The sequence below is a fragment of the Triturus cristatus genome, chromosome 3_2 (genome assembly GCF_964204655.1).
Source record: "Triturus cristatus chromosome 3_2, aTriCri1.1, whole genome shotgun sequence".
NCBI classification, from domain to species: domain Eukaryota; kingdom Metazoa; phylum Chordata; class Amphibia; order Caudata; family Salamandridae; genus Triturus; species Triturus cristatus.
The window spans coordinates 846,523,129-846,547,486 of record NC_140584.1 but is presented as its reverse complement, the minus strand read 5'-3'; the positions used below and the strand labels follow the sequence as shown (position 1 = coordinate 846,547,486).

The following is a 24,358-nucleotide window of genomic DNA, read 5'->3' as shown; positions in this document are numbered from 1 at the left end:
ATAGGAGATCAATTCTAAAATGGATAAGTGCAGGACCCCAAGAAGGGCAGTGACTGCTCCTGGTGGTCATGCCAAGATAAACTGCTGGATTTGACAGGTCCTGTCCTTTTTGGTCAAAGATGCAAAAACATCGGGGGCCCTCATCTCCCCCGATGTACTTTCTCTTTGGGCCCGACTGGCAGTTACATTTTTGGGCAATGCAAACTGCGTCATCTCTGCAGAGATGCACAGATCACTTCTGATCAAGATTGATTTTAAGTTGGGGGACTTAACAACCTCTGAGGCGGGGCAAGTAGCACATGGCAGGCTCTTTGGTGAATCTTTCATTAAGGAGCTCAGCAAGTTTGTCTCAACGTTTTACCCGCTTGGCAAAGCACAATCATCGATTAAGAGCATCTTTACCCCCCTCCCCACCTCCGGTTTTCCCTGGGGCCGGCCATGGCAGGAGGCATTCGGCTCGCTGCCAGCAATCACAGGCCCCTGGAAGAAGTCAGCCCTCAAGAAGAGGGCAATGGCAGGACCCTGCGTGCTTCGGGAGATTCTACCCCACCAAGGGGTAAACAAGACACAGAGGATCCTGAGGTGGCTCCTGCAGAGGTGGTTTCTCCACCAACACACACGGTGAATCTTCAATGATTTCTCACAAGCCGTTGGGCAGGCTGGCATGTTTCATATGTGTGGAGGACTCTTACCGCCGATGCTTGGGTTCTGCAGACCATGCAGTGAACCATATAGCTTTCTATGGCACCCCTTCCAACCTTTCTTACCTCGGTCGATCAACTTCTCAGGAAGGGAGGTGACCCTTATCCAGGTAGAGATTCAAGAGCTTCTGTCCAAAGAACCACTACCCTCAGCAACTTGTTCATTGTGGAGAAGCGAGATGACGGACAATGCCCAGTGATAAATCTCCCGGAATGCAAGAAGTAGCTGGTTTACCTCCACTTCAAAATGGAGGATATTCATCTCCTGTGAGACACTCTCTGATCCAATGATTGGGTGCTGCATTTGGATCTAGAGGATGCGTCCCTACTTATCCAGATATTCCCACAACATCATTGGTTTCTACAATTCTAAGGGGGGGCTGAGACCTTTGAGTTCACCTCCCTGTCCTTGGGCCTCTCCTCTGCTTCTTGGTGCTTCACCAAGGTGCTCAAGCCGGTGGTCGAATATCTACTGGCATCCAGGATCTGCACGATAGTGTACCTGGATGATATACTTATTATGTACCAATGCAATTAGGCTCAGCAGAGCGCAGTGGATTTCCTCCAGTCCCTCTGATTTATTATAAATCACGAGAAGTCTGCCCATATCCCATCCCTATCTCTGGTCTTTCTGGAGTTTCTAATCAACTCGGTGGAATGGCACTTGAGCCTACCTTACAGAAAAAAAGACAAATTGTGCAGGGGACCCTGAAAAAAGCCCTTCACTTCTCTCCGGCAGGTAGCCTTCTCGCCTCTTCCATCCAAGCCATTTTTACAGGCCCCCTTCACTTCCGAGCTCTGCAATGCCTGAAGGCATCACACCTGCGCGCAGGCATCACACCTGCGCAGGGCCTCCCGTATTCTCAACAAGCTCCTCTCTTGGACGAAGCCAGAGACAAGTTACAGTGGTAGCTCTTGAACAGCTGCACAATCTTTAGATCACAACCAAATCTGGTGATAGAGTCTGACGCCAGTGGCTCGTGCTGGGGGTCACGTTGTGGGGAGTTCAGCATCGGCGGCATCTGGTCCGCCTCAGAGCAGGCTCTGCACATCTACTGCCTGGAAATGATGACAGGTGAGATGCTGGATGAGAGAACGCGCCCAAGGCTCCGTACTTCTAGCGATGGATAGTGTGGCAGCAGTCTGCTACATCAACCATCTAGGGGGCACGAGCTCCAGAGCTTTGCTGGACTTGGTGAAGAGTTTCTGATAGTACTGCCTCGATCACTACATGTCTTGTGGTGGCAGAACATCTCCTAGGCTCTGCTAATCAAGTAGTGGATTGACAGTCTTGCCATCTCAAGGATACGAGCCTGTGCAAACTCGTTCCAGAAGCATTTCAGGCCGTATCAGACCGGTGGGTTCTATCCACGAATGATATCTTTGCGTCCCAGCTGGATCATCAGCTTCCACAGTACTTCAGTTGGAGACCGGATCTCGATGTAACAGCGACCAATGCTTTTCTCCCAGACTGGCCCAAGTAGATGAGCTATGCCTTCCCACCATTAGTGATGGTAATGAGACTCATGAGGCAACAGGCAGATCTGGTGGTAGTAACCCCAATTTGGAAGTTGTACATCTGTTTTCCGTTTTTTCTGGAACTTTCTTGGGATTTTTCAATCTATATACCCCTATATCCATATCTTCTCAAGGATCTCAGTGGGATTCCTCATCCATTGATGGTCAACTGGTCCCTCCCGCTTATGGTGTGGAGGATTACAGGGCACGCTGGCAAATCCCAGGACTTTCGCTCAATGCTGTGAATCTCCTCTCCTGAGCCTGGGCAGAGAATATAGTTAAACAATACCGCTCAGCTTAGTCTCAGTGGTTGAGTTGGTGTCAGCAACGGAGTCTGAATCTTGTGGGGTCAGATGTTGTCCTCATCCTGAACTTCCTGGCCTCGCTGGCGGCAGAAGTATTGGCCTGTAGGTCAGTCAACACTTTTTGTTCCGTGATTTGCACTGGACATGCCCATGTGGGGGGCTGTCCGGTAGGCAAGCATCCGTTGGTTCAGAAACTTCTCAGGGGTTTCAGGTTATTCGTGTTTTTGGGGATTTCAACAAGGTGGTGAATCTCTTCCTTTCCTGGCCCTGTAACAAATACCTTTCAAGGAAACAGTTGTTTGCAAAAATGGTGACATTGTTATACTTGGTTTCTTGTAGCAGGGTCTCGAATATCCGGGCTCTGGACATTACCGGGTGCCTTTCATGTGTCTTGCCAGACGAAGTGCAACTCCAAGCTCATCTCATACCCGGCATTCCCATGTTTTCCAAAATTGTGTGTAGTTCGCTGTGTCAAAGACTATGAGACAACGTCCGACAAACTTTGGCCCCATGGGTAGAGGCAGTTGCTTATTGCGGTTTGTAAACCACATAAGGCAGTCTCATCCACAGTCATTTTACGTTGGGTTTGATGGGTCATGCAAGAGGCAGATATTGACACGAACATGTTTGGAGATAATTCCACCAGAGTGGCTATGGCGTCGAAGGCGTTTGCCCTTAGGGCGTCGTTAGAGGATATTATGAATGCTGCAGACTAGTCTTCAGATTCAGTTTTTAAGAGGTGTTATTTTAAACCAGTTCGTCTATCGCAACTCTGGTGATAGACAAGTTTTAAACCGACATAATCCTCGCCACAGGGTCCTGACATAGAATGAAAAATGTCTTAGCAATTGTAAAAGAAAGTTTACATTCTATTAAGGACACAGAGGCAAGGATTAGCCCACCCTCTGCTGTGTGATCTCCGCTCGCCTACTGATGCAGGAGTTTCCATTAAAGGTGTAAGTAATGTGTCTCTATCAATTTGCATGCCTGCTATGTAGACCTATTGTAACGTCTTTAGAGATGCTAGCCCTTTAAATGTTTCTGGGCTATTGTACTCTGCAATGCTGATTAGTTCGCCTCAAGTCCTGGTTTGAATTTTGATCCATTCATTTTTGCAGGATCAGAGTCGTCCAAACAGGAGTGAGGTGTTCCATCGTCTGCTTTGGTCGCAGGAAGGAAGAAGACGAGCATAGGCTAAAGGAGGCTCATAAGGGTCATCCTGGATGCTGATTAAACAGTGCATTGTTTGTTTTTATTTCCCCATGAATGATGGGGAATTAAGTTTTAAATGTTGTTGAATAAGGCTGCTGTTAAAATAAACTAAGAAAGCGTGGCATAATCCTCGCCTCCATGTCCTTAATAGAACTGAAACTTTCCTTTACGATTACTAGGAAATCTTTCATTGTTATCTATGGTTACGTGGTGCTGGCATAGATCAGATTGTGCCAAAATTGCTAATAAATGCCAAGATCAATGGGTTTGTGCCGACACAACAGATGTTCAACTGTGTTTACCATGCAAATAAATCACTTAGCACCATCAATAGGGGCAATTTGGAAAAAGGACTAAAAGTCAGGAGTTAAATATACTAAACCATACTATCTAATTCCTGACTCTTTTGAAAAAACTTAGTGGCTGTGCATTATCTAGCGCAGAGTACAATAAGAAACGCAGATCTAATACAAGTGGAAATCATGGGCACTTGGAAGTATTTCAGAGACGTAACTTTAAAAAAATATATGTTTTTATTGACTTTTTGCATAATACAGTATGAAAATGTACAGTGTGTAAGAGCAGCCACATAATTGTAGTAAAAGGTCACATCATTCAACAGTTCTTATCAGTTATTAACCCTTTCGATGCGCATGATGGAGCGGTTCCGTCATGCGCGTCGGTTGCGCTGTGCGCATGACGGAACCGCTCCGTCATGGCCCCGCCCGCGCACAGAACCTTCAGCACAGCGCGGAAATCCGTGCCGCGCTGAAGGGGTTAAAGCGTTTACTGGTTATAAACAAGTATGTTTTTAAAGAAATGTGTACTCGAGTAGTATCAATACGCACAATCAGTAGTCATAGAAAAGATATCCATTGTATGTCAACTTTTAGCACCGAGCAACAAAGGGTCCAGCATTACCCAGGTAGTGATGTGACAGTTTCGCAAATTAGTACTTTGGGTTCCTTACACATATGGCTGTACTTGTGAGTTGCTGTCCTGCTCATTGAAATATTATAAATATGTAACTTGTCTCTCAGATTGATAAACCGAGGCAATAAAACACTTATCAAGATTGAAGAAAGGTTTAACCTTACTACTCGTAAATGCCCTTTGTGAATACCGAAAGTCATAAAGTTAAACTTTCGTCTCAGATTACTTCTATGAATCGGGCCCTGTGTTTTTAGACCAAACACAAATAAGCCATCAATATACTTTAAACCTCCTGCAGACAGTAGTCTGGATGCTAATCATACCAGTACAAAGCTCACAGTACAAAGCATCACCTCATCAAAACATAAATTCATGTAGACACCAAATGGAGAAAAACTTGAAGATGTCATCTCTCATACATATTTCGGCAACTGTTTTTTTAAAAAAGGGCTCAGTAAAAGCAGTCTCACAAAATACTGACTCAAAAATATTTTATATTGCATGTAGTAGGGTTTCAAGCACTTAGCCAGAAACATGTTCAGCCCATCATTAATACCTCTTCTACAGGTGATAAGAGCAAAATTTCTACTGGCTTTCGTATGACTCTGAAGCATTTTCCCTAAAACATGGCAATTGGTTGAACACAGCATAACACAGCCTCTTAAGAAAACTGTTTCATGTTCCCATGTCAGCCCCTAGCAAATTGCACTAGAGTTTAACAACCTTCTCAACCAAATCCTCACCCAGAAGGCCTCTCTTCTATGCTACTAGTTTACATTAAGCGTAGCCAAATCCAGGTCCAAATACCATATGAAAAAAAGATTTGGATTTATGGTACTTACCATCGCTATAGAACACAGCTTCACTCCTAGCTTTATGAGACCTAAATATGTGCAGGATCTAGGACAAGACTTAACACAGCCCTGCTTCAGAAGATTATTATCAAAAAACTGAAAAATGATATCAGACATTGTTGGACTTGGCCCTTTTTGGCTAAAGTTCCCTAAACTTTTTGCCTTCCCCCTAGACCTTCTTTCTGACATGGTGTTGCCATCTTAGATGCTTTGGGCACTTTGCCCTGTATAAAGTAGTATAGATTAGTGATTCCATTATTGGTGTATTTGTTTTCCTAGTAAAGTGCACTTTGTGTGCCAGGGCTAGTAATACAAATGCTACTTGGGGGCCTGCAGCACTAATTGTGCCACCCACATAAGTAGCCCTCAAAAGAGAACTCACGCCTGCCACTGCAGTGCCTGCGCGCAGTTTGCTAAGTGCCATGTTGTCCTGACAAGTGCACCCACTTGCCAGGCCTTACCCATCCCTTTCCATGCACATCAGATATCGCTATAGTAGGCCCAAGGTACCCCCCTGGGCTGGGTGCAGTGTCTGTGAAAGGTAGGACATGTACTGAGGTGTGTACCATGTCCTGACAGTAAAATACTCTCCATTTCGTTTTTCACTGTTGCAAGGTTATCTTGCCCATAGGACATAATGGGGAAGGCTGTGTAATATGTTTCCCGCCTATCTTCCCATAGGCTTAAGATGGAGAGGAGAGGTTTAGTGTGCCTGAGCTCACAATTTAATAACACATCTTTTTGGGAAGGTGGTTTTTGAATTGTGTGTTTGGAAACCACGCTTTTAGAAGTGGCTGTTTTTTTGTTCTAACAATTCTGTGTGTCTCTGCCTGGTTGTGGATTGACTGTCTGGATTTGAATGTGATAGGATCTGGGAAGTGTCTTGACCCAGGGGAGGAGTAGGTGAGACAGCAATAGGCTGACCTGCATCTGGAGGAGTAGCCCCCTGGATGTGAAGAGGCCTGGGCTGCTGTCATAAAAGAATGGCTCCACCTCCTGCTGAGTGTCTGAGGAACCCGACCCCCACTATCAAAGGAAGAAGGTGTCACTGGCAGGAAGACACCCAGAATTGGTTTGGACAAGGGTCAGTGCCCACTGAACACATAGACTTCAAAGACATTTTGGGGTGTAAATATGAGAGCTGAAACCCCTGAACTTTGAACTGATCAAGACTGAAAAGGATTGAAACTACTTCGTGATGAAGAGGAACCTCTGCCAAGGAAGAACAGCTGAAGAGACTGAAAAGAAGGATATGACCCTTGCTGTGTGTTCTGGGACTGGTCTGCAGTTTGCTAATTTAACTAAGGAGAGTCTAAGGGACGTTGCTGTGTGCTGTGTCCCCCTGCTATAAAGGACTTTGCTGTGTGCTGTGTTCCGAAGTAACTTGTCTCCAAGGGCCCGAGGAGAGCTAGCTCCCTGTTGTGGAAACTCAGGAACATCAAAATTTCCAAGTGTGTCTCAGTGACGCTGTGTGCGTGTGCTTTTTGCAGCCTGTGACCTTCGTAAGCATTACCCCGGGTCTGTGTGGCCCGAAGCCCATCCGAGTCTCAGCGACGCTTTGTGCGTGTGCAGCCTGAGACTGCCGTGGGGTCCGTGGTGCTGGTTGGAAAGTGCCCCGTGACTGCAGTACCCCCGCAGCATGAATCATCATCCACGCTGCTGTGTAGCTGTTTGTGGCCCGAGTTATCATCATAACAGGCTGTGGATCAAGATCGCCGCCGCTGGCCCAAGCGGCAACGTGCTAAAGGATTTCGTAAAGCTAAGGAAGTCGTGAGGTAAGCGTGATCGTTGTTCGCAAGGGGAATCTGCCCAAGATTGTCAGCAACAGAGAAGGCAGCACCATAACCTGTCCAGCTACAGCGTCGCCTAGCATCGGAGCTGCGTCGTCATAAGGAGTGCCCAGTAGGACATCCAATGAGCGGGGAGAGAGAGAGAGCGAGGTAGTGCATCCCCCAGGTAAGGCTTGGACTCCGGTCGGGAGCCGCAAGCTGCGTGGCCTGGGGAGGCGTGCAGGAGGAGTACAGGAGTGCTCCAGTCTCTCTCTCTCTGCATCGCGTTAGACGTGCCTACGGACTCAACATTGTGTCATACGCAGACGACACCCAACTCATCCTCTCCCTATCCAACGAACCCAACACCGCCAGACACAACTTTCGAGAAGGTCTGGAAGCCGTCGCCAAATGGATGAAAAACAGCTACCTACAACTAAACACCAACAAAACGGAAGTACTCATCATGGGCCCAAACCCAGACGCCTGGAACGACACCTGGTGGCCCCCCGCCTTTGGAAGCCCGCCCAGCCCCACGAACCACGCATGCAACCTGGGAATCATCCTGGACTCAGAGCTCTTAATGGATCGCCAGATCAACTCCGTCTCGTCCTCCTGCTTCCACACCCTCTGCCTCCTATGTAAGACCTTCAAATGGATCCCCCTCGCACACAGAAAGACTGTCACTCACGCCCTTGTCACCAGCAGGCTCGACTACGGCAAGGCACTCTATGCCGGAATAAACAAAAACCTCACCCGCAAGCTACAGAACATCCAAAACGCAGAGGCAAGACTGGTCCTCAACCTGCCAAGACACTGCCACATCTCCCAGCACCTGCGCACACTCCACTGGCTCGCCATCGAAGCCAGAGTCACCTTCAAGATGCTAACCCACGCTCACAAGGCCCTCCACAACACCGGACCAGCATACCTGAATAGCCAACTCAAATTCCACGCACCCCAAAGGACCCTACGATCAGCCCAGCTCTCCTACGCCGTGGTCCCCCGCACCAGAAAGACCAGATCGGGAGGCCGCTCCTTCTCTTTCCGCGCGGCCAGAGCCTGGAACGACCTTCCGCTCTACCTCGTGCAGATAACATCGCTCCCCATCTTCGCAAGAAACGTCAAAAACTGGCTCTTCGACAGACCCCCTCCTTGATGGACTGATCGCCTTGAGACCCTTACGGGTGAGTAGTCACGCTTAACAAACACCTGATTTGATTTGTGCTGAGTCCTCGAGCGGCCCTGACCTGCCCGGCAGAACCGGGGCCGCCCTCAGAAGTTGAGGACTGTTGTCTGGGGTTGGGGCCTAGTGGTGCCCGCGCTAATCACGTCAATTGGCCTGGTATTATTCCTGCATTACAAACTGCCTGATTACGTGCATTGAGGATTGAATTATTCTCGCATTACGAACTGCCTTATTACTTGCATTAAGGAGTGATTATACTTGCATTGCGAACTGCCTGATTAAGTGCATTGAGGATTGAATTATTCTCGCATTACGAACTGCCTTATGACTTGCATTAAGGAGTGCATTATTCTTGCATTACGAACTGCATTAGTCTGACAATAGGAACGTGCATTGAGGAATGTATTAGTCTTGCATTATGATCTGCCTGATTGCGTGCATTGAGGATTGCATTATTCTTGCATTAAGAACTGCCTGATTACTTGCATTGAGGATTGCATTATTCTTGCATTACGAACTGCATTAGTCTGACAATAGGAACTGCATTACGAACTGCATAGCATTGCATAAGGACTGCATTTGAACATCGTGAACTGCTCATTAATACTGCAAAAACCTACAAGTGTTTGTTGGCTTAATAACCGGCCAAGTGAAATATTATGAATACGCATGTGTTGGATTCTTATCCTTTGGTATTACCGTATTTTTCTTCTTGATAAAGATACTGCTATTTTCATACATCAGTTTGGTGTCCATTTGTGGTGTTATCACTGTGTCACTGGGAGTGTGGTTGCAAATACTTTACACATTCCCTTGAAGATAAGCCTGGCTGCTTGTGCCAAGCTACAAGGGGGTGAGCAGTGGTTATCAAAGAGGGTGTCCCTCCTTTCCCTGACTAGAAGGAAGGGTCCCTATTTGGACTAAGGTAATTGCCTCAGCCAACTAGAGACCCCCAGTTCTAACTGACACCAAAGGCCTTGAAACCTTCTGTGCAAGAACAATCAGTTCAGTTGCCGCTCTCACCATCAACCAAGTGGCTTCTTATCTAAAACTTCCAATCTATTGGGAGCTAAAGATCAAATACTTAAGACTGCGGGTCGGTATTTTCGACATTGGTGAGATTTGCCAAAAATTGAAACACAAGAGGAAAGAGGCTACCTGCTGTTTTTGCAGTTACAAATGTGACACATTGGCACACGTTTATGTTGCTTCCCTGCTTTCAATAGCAAGTGTAAAAAAACGATTGTGCCCACATTGGCGAAGGCTGGAGATTTGTACTTGACAAGATGCAGGACTGTCCTGTTTTAGCTGTACTGCTGGCCAACGGATCGCTGGCTTTATGAGAATGATGACTCTGACTTTAGACAATCTCCAACTCAAATGATTTCAGAGAATTTTAAAAATACCAATTTTCAATTAGTTTGATAATTAACTAAATTATTTAAATCATGACTACTATGAGTTTTAACAGTGTGGAAGGCATTTTAATAAGCAATAGGTGTATATAAATTTTCAACTAAGAAAATGTGGTTGTATAGTGAATTGTTTTAATCAGCTATCAACGTTTTGAATTTGAGTTATTGCAATCACTTCCATGCAACCTGTTTGTGCGCAGCAGGCACTTTCAGTGCTGCGCCACCGTACTGTGTGTTGAATTCTGGCAAACTGGTGCTTCGGGCTCGGGCTTCTTTTCTTGCAAAGGCTGTGTTACCCTTCCATGTGGGGCAATCTCTCACACTCCCTGTGTTTTTCTCTCTGCCGTATCATTCTAAGGAATAGGAGCGGCTGCACCATTCGAATCCCAAAGAGACCATAAGCTTCCTTTCTCGCAAAGGCTGTGTTGCCCTTCCATGAGGAGCAATCTCTCACACTATATGTGTTTTTCTCTCTCCCTTGTACAGAAGAGGAGAAGCTGCACCTGTTGTATCCCAAAGGGATCATAAGCGTTTACATTGATGGGACTCCGGAAACTGTTGTGTTTACCGGTGGGGTGTCTCAATGTATTGATCTGAGTATTGAGATGTGCCATACTCTGGCTAGGATGGAGCCCCCTGATAACCTATGGGTTCTCTTCATCAGAGATAAGGTCACTGCCACGGCTTTGGCCAGAGGCTTTGCTATGTTAGATATCTGTTGGACTTCTTCATTGACATCTGTCCACCCTTTCACCAAGCATTACTGCCTTGATTCACAGGTCCTCAGGAAGGGCAATTTTGCCTTCTCATTCCTGAAGGACATCCTGGGGTAACATCCACTCCTTAGACCCTATGCCTTTATTTTTATACAATGTACATCTTTGGTATTGATTCACACGGTGATGAATTTGCGGTTTGAAGTCACCATAAGTAAAAGATACTTACCTTTGGTAGTGCTATTTCTGGTGGATAATCTGTCTGACAGCAGATTCCTCATGGCTCACTTTCCTCCCCTTTCTGTGGAGTGTACTTTTCATGTTATAAAAGTCCCAAGTTAGAGTTAGCTCACAGTTGATCTTACCTTGTCGGTCGCTCCAAGTCAGATTGCACAGAAAACAATGATGCTAAACAGACACATGCATGTAGGAGTGGCGCCTCAGTTTCATCCAATCCAGAGGCCACGCTGTGACGACAGTGTGATGGCACTGTGTGTGGCTCGCAGAATCTATTGCAAGTATCCAGATCCAGTTTGGTGCCTGGGAGAATTTGTAAAGTGAGGAATCTGTGGTTAGATGGCGTATCCACCTAAAGGTAAGAGAGGTAACTCTGTCACAAAAGTGACAGAGTGCCATCCTTGCCAAGACTATGGTCCACCTGCCCGATTTAAATGCAGGGTACCGTAGTTTGACAGCAGCAGAGGCTACTTCATCTCTGCCGTGGTCAAACGTCTCCAGCGGTCCAGCGGTTTAAGGGCCATCAGAGATTTGGCTATATTTCTGCCTAATTTAGATGGGCATACATGTAGCTGTTTTTTAATACCCTAGCGGTAAGGGGCATTGAACAGTGCTCAAAGCGCCCTTACTAAGAAACTCCCATGGTAAGGGGTTATTCTTTTTTTTTCTCCTAAAATAAAATCCCGCTTTGGGATTTTCTGATTGAAAATGAAAAGAAATTCTAACTTTGCTCGACGGCTCGGTCATGTTTTATGGAGCCAGCCAGTAAAGTTATAATGCATTTGCAGGGACCGCCTTGATGGTGATTCCTGTCAATGCTTGAAAACTCCACAGGGCCGACAGACATTTCAAAATTTGGCAGGTAGCACTTCCGTCAGGGTGATGGAATAATCTACTCCATCGACTTCGTGGAGAACAGGCTGTCTGCCAAAAAATGAATTTGGCTCTTTGTTTCTGAAGATAAATGCCACCTCACAGCCTTCGAAATGCAAACTTGGCTGTTGGTCTGGGATTAGCTGTGATGTAGCACAGTTTAGAGGCTACAAAGCAAATGAAGTCGCTGTACTGGACTACACCCATTGCCTGATTTCCCACTGGTATGGTTTAGGGAGGCGGTACTACCACACGTTTACATTCACTCACATCTGAAATACTTTTCACCACGCAATCCCCTACTATGCACACTTTTACCCCACATATTGTTACAGAAAAATCCAGTCACAGTCTCACAGTCTAACACTGCCACCAACTTTTCAAACATTATACAATAAATCTTAAAACACTATTGTAAATGAAATATATATCTTTTTTTTTAAAATGTACATTTATGTCGATTACATGTTTACTTTTTGTGGGGAGGCCACCCAACCCCCTCTTTTTTACCTACCCTTAAAAATATATGAACTACTTACCACATAGTTACCAATACGCCAATCATCGCGGCTTTTTGTATAAAAGATCTCTGCCAAAGAGCCCCCTCGCGGAGCCTAGGGGGAAGTGCAGCGCCAACCTCATGAGGAGCACACATCTGATGATGAAGCATGACCCCTTACAGGTGTGTGAGGGCACCACTTCCTAAATAGGAAGAGCCTTTACCTAGTACTTATTGTCCACCTGAAAACACACCCTATTAGGAACAGTTACCTTATTGTTACCTTATTGTTATTTGCATATTTATTTGTTCTCTGGAGCAAGGGTACTGGACCTCTCTGCGGCTCCCTGTCTCCTCTTATTGTGTATTTTATTGAAATTGTGTGCTCATGAATGGGATTATTCGTCCTGTTTAGTTAGTCTGATTAATTGTATCTGTCATTGAGTGGAAGGATGGGAACCATAGATATGGGAAAAAAACTAGAAAGCAGAGATTTCAAGTCAACCATCGATATGAGCAGCATCAATCCAAACTTGACTCCCTCTTAAACTTTAATGGAGACTACTAAATGAATATATACATTTTGGACGATATCTCAGCACCCCATGGTGCTAAGACCTTTAAGATTGTTTTGTTATTCCAGATTGGAAATAAAGTTCTATTCATTTTTTTAATACAAAATAAATTATTTCTTTAAAAAGGAGTTCAACTGATTGGGTATTGATTTATTCATGTTATTTTCTCATACGCTTTGTGGCACCAAACCTACATTACGTCCTAGAGTAAAGCTGCAAGCATTTGACAGTCAAGTAGGAAAAGGGAGTCTTGGCAATTCTTCTTTCATGCATTGATGCCCAAAGGCTTTTGGATACTTGTGACAATTTATAGTTCTGACCAAGGATATTTCCTAATAGACACTTGCTACACAAAGACCCAAAGAAAGATCCCACACCAATTTCTGAAAATGTTGTACAATTGTGTTCTGCTATATTTAACAAAATGTGATTGGCCTAAAAACATAATTTACACCAGTTATCTAGGATCATATACTGAATGGAACCTTCAATGCACCAGGTACAAGAATTAAAATGAGGGTAGAATAATCCCAAGATTCTTTTGAATCTAATCGCAAAATGACCCCCTATTACCATATAGGTGAATAACATTGGTTACAATTAGAGCTATATTAACATTTACAAGATAAATTGAATATTTAAATGAATTCTCATTTGCAGGATTGCACCATTTGCGCTAATTGTACATGACCTTCTATGACTTTGTGGTGACAATTTTATGCCAACATATTAATTAAAGATTGTATTTGCATTTGTATATGTTCTTGTAAATATCCTAGTGCTTAGGAATGATTTTGCACCATAAGATGCTTTATAAAATGAAAACACATCACAGGGCAAATATTATAGATATATTATATAATGTTAATGTTGAGGATCTTTTCCTTATGACCTTAAAATCCAATTATCTGTGTGGCATCTTTAGTGACTAGTTGTGCCTCTAGAATATCTTTAAGCAAGCAATATCTTAGGGAAAAAAAGAGTTTGAAAAAGCGTATCAATTTCAGGAGGTCATTTATTCACTTTATGGATTCATCCCTATTACTATCTCTTTCCTCTGGTTTCCCCACAGGTGGAGGCGGAGGTGAATAACCGAATCATTCCCAGTCCAAGATGGGAGTCCAGTGGATTCTTGTGGCAGTGGTGTAATCCAAGACAGCTTTTGTACTTCTTGTGGTGTCACTTCCTGTTTTCTGGAATCAACCATGGTTCTCCAGGAAGAGGCAGAGCTGTACTATATCATTGATCCCAATCCAAGATGGTGGGCATGGTGGATTCCTTTGGCTGTTTTTCAATCCATGATGGGCACTTTAGAATAGAAGGCTGCTGAATTCAGGATAGTGTGCTCCCCAACACAGCCAACAGTGTTTTTCATTGTGTTCTTTGCCACTTGCACTGTAATTTTTCTCCATTGTTTTTTCTCAGTATTTTCCTGGGAATCAAAAATATTCTACAAGTTTTGCCTGCTAGTCTCCTGATTCTGGATGTTTTTGCACCAAGTCCTGAATTGTTCTCCAAACATCTGATTCTTTCATCTGTCTCTGGAGGTTGTTTCCCTCCGGGATTTATCCTCCCTTGCAAGGTTCTCGAGGACACCTTATTTCCCTGGTCTGGTTGTTCTGTGTAGATGGCATTGTGGCTACAGGAAGGAGTGGTGCTAGTGTTCAACATTACCAAACTCAAGACAGAAGTCTCAGCCCAGTTGGGAACCTTACATGAATGGAGTAATGCCCTCCACCTTTTAAAGTTCTCTCCCTCACACTTTCCTATTCTCCTCCTCCTGCCTTTCCCCCTCTAGGGGGACGTTACTGCCAGTTTCCTTTTTGCTATCTTATAGTTAAAGTACTTATTTAAACAAATTATGGGTTTGATGTACAAAAGCCTTTCGTGGTTTCAAAGACCACAATTGAAAAAAATCACAGAGTTTCCGATTGCAGAACATCTTTTTGTAATGCACAAAAATCTTTTTAGGAGTCAGAAACATGTTTACACAACCGCTTCTGAATCCCAAAAAAGGAGAGTGCCTAAAAGGGTAATCCCCCTCCTATATATGAGATGCAATTGAATATGTAATTGGTCTGACAGCCATTACTGTTGCAAACCATTGTGTTTGGAGGATTACTTATTCACAAAAGCTTTTTGGGGGGGGGGGGGGGAAGACAGTGGTCTAGAGGAGCAGTGCATACTCCCCCAATGTCTTCCCGAATGTAAACATTTTTTTAAAGCAACAGCTGCCTCTTTAAGGAACAGGGACGTTTTTTAAAAACAGATTCACAAAGTACGTAAAGAAGCAATCCTGGAGTACTATTTTATGGACTTTTACATGTCAATTAGCCCCAAAACGTATCAAATGGTAATAACGTCGGAATATTCAGGGAATATTAATATACAATTACTACAAACATACAGAATGGTGCCCACTTTGTACTTTTCTGATAGGTGTTGAACGTTTCACAGCCTATTCACAAATTCGTTTAAGAGTACTTAAAAGAGAAAACCTGTAGTACTATTTCCGGTATTCTTAACTGCTTTTGCAAATCGCATTCGAGTGTTGAGATGCTGAGAATGCAAAGGCAGGGTTAGAGTGGTAGGCCTCGATCTAAATTTTTATCCAGAGCTGTTCATAGAGGGTCGCAACTTGCAAATGAGCTCCTTACCATGTAGCAGGCCTCTACAAATAAACATTTTGAGATTTGACTGATTACTATATCAGTCGCATCGAAAGATTCTCAACAGGTCGCAAACAATTGATGCTCAATTTGCACCAACCTTCTGCCACCCGCCCAATAAGTCACTACGGGGCATATGTATCAACCGAATTTTTAATCGCAAACGCTGCGAATCGCAAAAAAACAGCGTTTGCGATTAAAAATTCGCAAAATGGGATGTATGAGGCAAATCCTCATCGCAAATTTAAGGAATCGCTAACTACAAGTTGGTGTTAATTTGCGATTTTCTTTAAAAATGCACTTTTTTTAATTTTACAAAGTGCCACGTAGCGCACATACATGCCCTTAGGGCATGTATGTGCGCCATATGACCACACATGCTAATTTCAGGGGTGCATCAGGGTGTCATCTTGACACCCTTGCACCTTTGAAATTATTCTCAAATTGCGATTAGCTAATTGCGAATCGCAATTTGAGAATTACTTCCCATTCATTCCTATGGGTCTCCTGGCCCATAGAAATGAATGGGAAGGTATTCCTTAATTGCGATTTTGCAATTTGCTAATCGCAATTAAGGAATTTTAAGAAATCGCTAAAGTTTTGCGATTTTTTAAATACATCCCGTTTTGCAATTCTCAAATAGCGATTCTTTAAAAATCGCTATTTGAGAATCGCAAATGGAGATGTTGATACATATGCCCCTAGGGGGCATATGTATCAACCAAATTTTTAATCGCAAACGCTGCGAATCGCAAAAAACAGCGTTTGCGATTAAAAATTCGCAAAATGGGATGTATGAGGCAAATCCTCATCGCAAATTTAAGGAATCGCTAATTTAGCGATTTCTTAAGTTTGCGTAAGCATTTAAGAAATCGCAAATTGCGATTTCTTAAATGAAATGTAAGACGCACCAAAGTATTGCGAATAATCCTTAAGAAATCGCAAATTACCACCAACTACAAGTTGGTGTTAATTTGCGATTTTCTTTAAAAATGCACTTTTTTTAATTTTACAAAGTGCCACGTAGCGCACATACATGCCCTTAGGGCATGTATGTGCGCCATATGACCACACATGCTAATTTCAGGGGTGCATCAGGGTGTCATCTTGACACCCGTGCACCTTTGAAATTATTCTCAAATTGCGATTAGCTAATTGCGAATCGCAATTTGAGAATTACTTCCCATTCATTCCTATGGGTCTCCTGGCCCATAGAAATGAATGGGAAGGTATTCCTTAATTGCGATTTTGCAATTTGCTAATCGCAATTAAGGAATTTTAAGAAATCGCTAAAGTTTTGCGATTTTTTAAATACATCCCGTTTTGCAATTCTCAAAAAGCGATTCTTTAAAAATCGCTATTTGAGAATCGCAAATGGAGATGTTGATACATATGCCCCTAGGTGATTTTACCAAGCTGGTGGCTTTGCACTGTTTTTATTTGTTGGATGGTTGCCTGAATACCAATGAAATGTATATGAATTCTGTAATATTAAAGAAAACGGACTTTTTTTACTTGATACATTAACTGATAACTGTCAAAATATGTAACATGGCAAAAGGAAACATATGTGCCCTAAAAAAGTCTGTTCCTGTCAAGACTCACCTTGAAGTAGGGGAAGTTCTCGGTCATGAAGTTGTAAATCTCGCTGACGGGCAGGCTCCCATTCTTACTGTTCCTCAGCGCCATGAAAATGAGAATACTGGGCAAAAAAGAGAGAATAGATGGTCTTTACTATTTGGAGATTGGCATAACTATAACAATGTGTTGTTCCTATTCACTCGAGTCGCATTTTCACTTTAATGATGAAATAGCAAAGGACATGTACCAACACTATACTGTACGGGTGGACACACTTCAGCAACGCAACGAAGACGCTGTTCAGTGCAACATGCGTGTTACCATATGGACGTCATTAAGTGGTCGCCAGGGTTCGCTATTGCCACCTTTGCCACTGCCCTTGTTTCCCCAAGCCTCTGAGGTTGATAAGAAAGCACCATAAACTAAAGCACTCGGATATCTTAATTGTGAAAAAAAATGAAAAGGAAGCGTTTTAAAGGACTACTACTACTTAAGGCTTAGCTATCTGGATCACCAAACTGTTATGAATGGTTTCAGTTCGATCATGAGCCAGCCCAGCCAGCTGTTATCTAGCAACCAACCTTTATGGCTTTCTTACAGGGATTATATACAACTTAGTAGATGAGTTACTCTCAGTGTCTTTCCTCTGCTGCTGCAATTTTTTTACCTTCAATGCCAGCCCTCTAGAGAAGAGGAGTGAAATCACGAGGCATGTAGACGATAAGGTCTCTTTCTGTATTATGTATTGTATTTAGTCTGGACACTGTACGTAGAGCTGCAGTGGCAGTGCTGCCAGGTCGTGCATGATTGCTCAGCTGAGCCCACTGGGAGAATTCCTGTTGCTGCCTGCTGTATAAGTGTTTTGCTTTAGTTGAAATAATTGCAGATTTGGATAGGTGAGGGTCACTGCATCCGGTGTCTGGTTCATAGCAGCTCTCATTGTGATGTGCAGTGAAAAGATTACCATAATAAACTAGACCTAAATGCACCGATTGTATCATGCAGATCACTGCTAAGCTTGAATTTAAAGCTCTCAGATCTCAATTACTGATCTAAAGAAACTTGCATTTGTAATAATATAAAGTAATTGCATAGCACTTGATTTTAGTTTAACAGCCTCATTTACACTTGATTGAATTGTGGGTATACATGGGGGAAAATATAAGGACAATAGGCGTTTGGCCTTCATATTTTTCTCAATTTTCTCAGTATGTTCACAGGGTGGTAAAATGTGGCCTCCAAATGAGGAAAAGGTTAGGGAAAGGTACGGAGAAAGTGTGATTCTTTACATCACATTTTCTCCCATATTTCCAATTCCTTCCTATTTATGGAAGTTGGAATGTCCTCCATGCAGGCAAGAGACTGGGCTTATAAACGGCATGCTTTTAGATGGTGGTATCTAAAGAAAAAAATACTTTAGAGCAGCAGGTGAAATATGGCCTTGCAGACTTTGAGTTCTACAACTTCTTAAAATTAGATCAGCCCTTACAAAATCCAAATTATCTACCGCCCATCCATCAATCTCCTTATTTGTGACAAATATTAACAAACTGAGCCACCAGGTCTCGCAGATATACAAACTCCTCCGCCCAAAATCCTCTAAACTTAATGATAAGGTTATAGCCTTTTGGGGGCAACTGCCCCCAGAGCCACCAAAGGAACAGGAATGGCCCTCAATATGGAGATCCGTCTCACAAAATAAGATCTCCCCGGTTCTCTCCCAAACCAAATACTGGCTACTAGACAAGACATTTTGGACCCCTGCCTGTTTATTTGCACTAGGGCTCAGAAAAGATGCAACATGCTGGAACTGTAATCGGGAGACGGGGGATTTAGCCCACCTCATCTTTCAGTGTACTGTACTTAAATCGTTTTGGGACAAAATCTTTGCCTTCATAAATGGTGTGTTTAAGTGTACTATGGTCAGAGACTCCTTTAATTTGCCCACGGCCTGTATAAGCACAAACTTGAGAGATGATTCTGACAAAGATCTACATGACCTGTTACTAACTTCGGCAGTGAAAATGGTTCTTGCCAACTGGAAAAACACGGGTAAGACTTCATACAAGAGTTGGATAAACTGGATCATCCATCTCAGGGGGGCGGACAACATAGCATTACAAAGCTCTCCATGGAAACCATCATCCAGGATGCTGTGGAGCTCCTTAGACTCGTTTCAAGACTCTTATGAACCCTCATGAACAAAGCCCTCACCATGGAGCCATATCCGATGACCTCACTGTCGTTCCATCTGAATAAATGTATTTAAGTGAAATGTTCATTGTTACAGGTACTAGACTGCCATATTATGTAAAGTTGCCAATATCGGGCGCCCGTGTACCAAAATATGCATAGATATGGAAATCGATATTACAGGTTGCCCAGCCGTGGCTCCCCCTCTCTCCTCTACTCCTTTTCTTTCCTTTTTCCCTTCCTTTGCCTGTCCCTTTTTCTTCTACCAATGGTCACCCGGGTTAGGCTCATGGTATCCATAAAGGTGCATTACTCTCCCGCCATGTATGCACATGTAAACTTTGCCTTGGACACCCTTGCTTACCCTGCTATATCCTTTCTGTATACCTTGTGAAAATCAATAAAGTATTTTGAAGAAAAAAAAAAAGAGCAGCAGGTGAAATGCTACCAGAGCTCTTAGGTATGAGAAGCTTCTACAGCGTGGAGCACAGGGTCTCTGTGCTGGGAGAACGTTTGGTGGCACCTGGGCACACGCGGTATGAAGAGCCAAAAACATTCTTGTCCCAGCACAGGGGCACTGCCATCAGAGGTGCAACAGATGCAGTCAGACCACAGCAACGGCAGGGTAAAAAATCAATAGCAACATCCTCCTGGTATGCAGCACAGAGGTGCAACTATCGGTAATTCAGCAGTTGCAGTAGAACCAATGAAAGAGGCAACAGCAGGCTGCTTCTAGCAGAAAGCAGGCTCCTATATTTAGTGTAACAACATAGACGTCATTAAGGGGTCGCAGCTTCGACCCCTGGCTTGCATATTGCGAGCCATGGCGATGCTTTTTCAAACCCTGACCTTAGAGGTGGGAAAATGAGTGAACGTACAAAGGGAAGTTCATCTTTATTGGCTTCGAGGCTCCGTCCTCTTTGCTGTTTGCTAATTTTTTATTTCACTAATAACCTATATTTCCCTATTAGTGTAATAAAAAATGGAGCTGGAATGGAATGTTCGATGGAAGCTGAGGTAAGTAAAAAATGTTTTTTTAAATATATGTTGTGTGGGTGCTTGCTGGTGAGAGTGTGTTTGTGAGAGAGAGCATGCATGTGTGAGCTAGTGTGTCAGTTTGTGTGAGTATGTGTGTGAGTAAAAATGAGTAAACGACTGGGGTATCCTTGTGGTGGGAGGCAAGGGGGAGAGATTGGTAAACAAGAGCACCAGTGACAGGTAGTGAGTAAGAATGAATGAGATTGGGTGTCAGTAAGTGAGTATGGGTGAGTCTACGTGAGTGAGAATGAGTGTTCGAGAGTGACTGCAAGTGAGTGCCAGTGAGGGAAAACGGATAAGAATGAGCGAGGGACTTTTGAGAGTATGAGTGCGAATGAGTTGGTCATGAGATGGTCATGGCACAATGGATGTAATTTTGATATATTGGGACACCCAAAACACATTTTGAAAAAAATGGGGTCAACTCCCGGGTAGCATCAGGTTTCATTGGCTTGGAACACCATGAAAGAGATTGAATATTAAATATGTGGCTGTCAGAGCTATGACTTGTGGCCAAATGTATGTGAAAATTGTGCTTTAAAATGCACTATCTGATCCTCTACTCCCTTTTTTTCCCCCTAAAAGTCTTTTGGAGGAAAGGGTACTTTTCCACAAATTCCCTTAAAATATATCTGGCTCACTCAATTCTCTTTCTCACTGCATTTTAGAAGTAAAGGCCCTCCCTACCTCTTCCAAAAATCATGTCAGCACCTTAAATATTGGTGGTATCTAAAATAAAAATTTGTCTGTGTTTTGTTATCATAGTAATCATATAGTTATCATGGAATTTTAATTTAGTATTTTGGAATTTGAGTTTAGTAGTTTAGTTTAGAGGTTATCTGGGTTAAGGTCAAGTGACATCACTTCCTTGAAACATTCAGTATCAATAGTCATATGATGCCACTTCCTGTGATGTTATTAAGGTCAAAGGGTGTGTGATGTCACTTCAGCTAACCCAGGGATTTTAGTGAATCGACATGCATTCACATACCTATACCCTGAGGATTTTCCAAGTCACAAATCCATAAAGATGAATTCATTGATGTGGTTAGGTCTGAGGTCAATTGTGCATTTACATGGGTTACAATTCTAGTCCTGTTCCCCCATCTGATTTTAGCTAGCCCCGGCTTTCCATCGTGTAATAGCGAACAGTGGGAGGCAGGAAGTACTTAGAATTGAAAGGACCATATGCCTACTAGACTCTGAGCTTGCCTATGAGTCATTTCACAAGTAATTTTTATTTCCAGTAGGATTAGAGAGCAGCAATGTTGAATAACCAAATTTGACATGCATTTTTATGCTTCTGGTCAGTTTTACATAAATGCTGCATTGTTCCACAAAAAAGAGAAGGCGCTAAATTCTTTAGTTTTTGTTTGCGCACATCAAATTTGCTTTGTCCTGTTCTCAGCTGTAGCTCTTGCAGCCAAGGCTGGATTTATGCCCAGGACCAAGGGGCATACGCCTAGAGTCCATCGAAAACAGGCCTCTAGAAGCACATCTTTCTCCTCTCTTACTATTTGAGGAGTTACCGTTGCAAGTATGATCATTGTATGTCTAAATATACAATGATTAATGTTGACATCCACTTCATTTCTGAAAAGGCACAGAGGCCGTCATCATAAGTGGCCTCCTAATTCCGACGGGGCAGTGACCCTTCCCGTTGGAATTATTCGATTCAGAGGAACAATGTGGATCTGTCTTGTTTCACCTGGGCTTTTTAGCAGCTGAAAGAGTGAGGATTTCTGGGGAAATCAGACCTGGAATTCTCAATTCTCCTTTATATACTAATTTCTCAACTGAACTTCAGTTTCACATAAATCCCTGTTAACTCCAATCCCCTCTTACCCCATCTGGAGCTACTGGTACCCTGGGTATTGGTGACTAAAGTGAGGGCCATTTATAATGAGGGCTATAGTAGGGGAGCTATTGGAAGTCCCAGTGGTTTACAACTTGAACAGACACCACATTATATTTATACAGACCTTCAGGATATGAGAATCACTCTCATGCGCCCCACATCAGAGATTTCTCATTGAATATACTGCATTGGGGAGGCACTATTGTTCTTTGGCATGAATAAAGGAAACATTTCAATAATACAGTAGATGGATTATTAAATCTTGTAATAAAAGATTGCTATTTATTTAGTGCTTCTGATGGATACTTCAAACTTCAGATTTCTTACATTGTGTATCTCCCCAGACCCTAGAGTGGAACTGTATACTCTTGCACTAGCTCCTGAGTGCAGGCAGATGGTACCATCAGCCCCCATCACAACTCTAGCCTGTCTCGGTTCATGACAACACAGAGCCACATGCACTGAAGTCAGTTCCTCCTTTTGCTTGCCCTTCAACACAGATCCAGAGCTTAGCTCCTTCAGTTCTTCAAGTTTCTGCAGTTTCTAACCAAAACATCTTGCCAATGTTTAGGGATGTCCATTCCTCCAAAGCTACAAGGCTTAAATGATACTGCGCATGTCTTAAGCAGATATCTGTCACTGGTCGCACAACCCTTGTCTTTGGTGCCTCAGCACCAAACATGTCTCCTAGTCCTGTGACAAATGCTCTCTGATGCATTTGAAGGCCACTGGGGAGGGAAAAGGCAAAACTCTTATTCGCCAATCATAATAAATGATATTGGTCCCACTCCAAGTATCAAGTCTGTTTCTGGTCCCTCTGTGCTTCACCATCTTTGGGTAAGTCTAGACAAAGTCGAGAGGCCAGTGAAAAGAAAGCATAAAAATGTCCTAACTGGGCTCTTAATTTCCTTGACAGGCCTGCTCCACGGAAAGATCTCATTGTCAGTGCTTTTGAGGCGTGACTCTGGCTGCAATGTCTGACTTAGATCCTATTCTGGTCCTGGAGCTCATGTGTCTTCGGTTCGCTAGGTATTGTCACCGCCACAGAAAACCAGCTGTCAAGAAGGTCATGCTGCAGCTTTTCCCGATGATTCCAGATCCCTCTGGTTTGCTTCAGGTCTCATGGATTCATCAGAGTATCCAATCGGCCTTCCACTCTCAGGCTCTATTCAGGTACTGCCTGAACCTGCACTTCCTCAGCCTACTTTGCTCCTAGGCCACGTATTGTTGTAGACCTTGCTGGTTTTCCTTTGTTGGCACCACCCCCAAATCCAGAGGCACAGGTACCAGATTCTTCTCTGACTACGATTCCAGATCCTGAATCAGCTTCAGCAAGGGCTTCCCCCATGTCAAGCTATAAGAGAAACAAGGTTCAACCACAGTTTTAGACTCTCCTCCTGGGAGCTTTACCAGATAACCTGCAGCTCTCTCAGCCTACAAACACATCACTTCTGTTCCCGTCCTTCACTTACCCCAGCCTCCAATGTGATAAACAGTGCAAGTTAAACACACGCGCATCAACAGATTTCCGACTGGCCTGAGACCTTTTCAGACAACTAGCCCAAAGACCTGCAAAGGAGAGAGAGCTCCATATGTTTGCTTCACCAATGATACAGCTACATGCACCAAGGATCCCCATGCGTTGCCTTCACCCAAAGCAATCACGGACCTTACACTGCAGGTGTGCTACTGTCAACTTAATAAGGCATCCCCACATGGGGTCCCCGGGAGAGCCCCTGGAGATATAATGCCGCTGCAAGGCCCTGGAGTGAGACTAAATTGCCCACAATTGACAATGAGTGGGCCTGCGAAAAGAGATACAAGGGTGGATCCAGTAAAGAATGACATGCAGCCAGTTAACCAGCGCAGGAGGAAAATTGATGTGGGATTTGCATTAGCGTAAGAAAGCAATATTATCTCTGTGGCTCTAACGCAGCTTACCTACAATTTCGAAGTCCGACTAAGTCGAGAATGGTGGTAGAAGACGATAATGATGACATCTTCTACACTGCTTCTACTCACTCTATGAAACCAGAAGACTCATTGAGACCAGTTTTGAAGACCCTAATACAAGATGTTGTGCAAAGGACGTTACGATCACATGCGCTCCAGTCAACACAGCGATGCTGGGTCTGGCCATCAGACATCCCTCCCCCCCAACCAATGTACTCCCATAGAGAGCCCACTTGCCCCACTCAGATCAACAAAGGATCAAGAAGCAGA

The 24,358-nt window shown here is 43.7% G+C and overlaps 1 protein-coding gene across 2 annotated transcripts in view; it reads right to left on the bottom strand.

The window, feature by feature from the left end:
- The window catches only part of FOXN1 (forkhead box N1), a 521,814-nt gene that overhangs the window by 55,075 nt on the left and 442,381 nt on the right, over positions 1 to 24,358 (bottom strand). For both annotated transcript variants that reach the window (XM_085649114.1, XM_085649115.1), the window contains exon 7: positions 17,071 to 17,167. In XM_085649114.1, the coding sequence (XP_085505240.1) occupies positions 17,071 to 17,167 (97 nt within the window). The remainder of the gene's footprint in view (positions 1 to 17,070; positions 17,168 to 24,358) is intronic.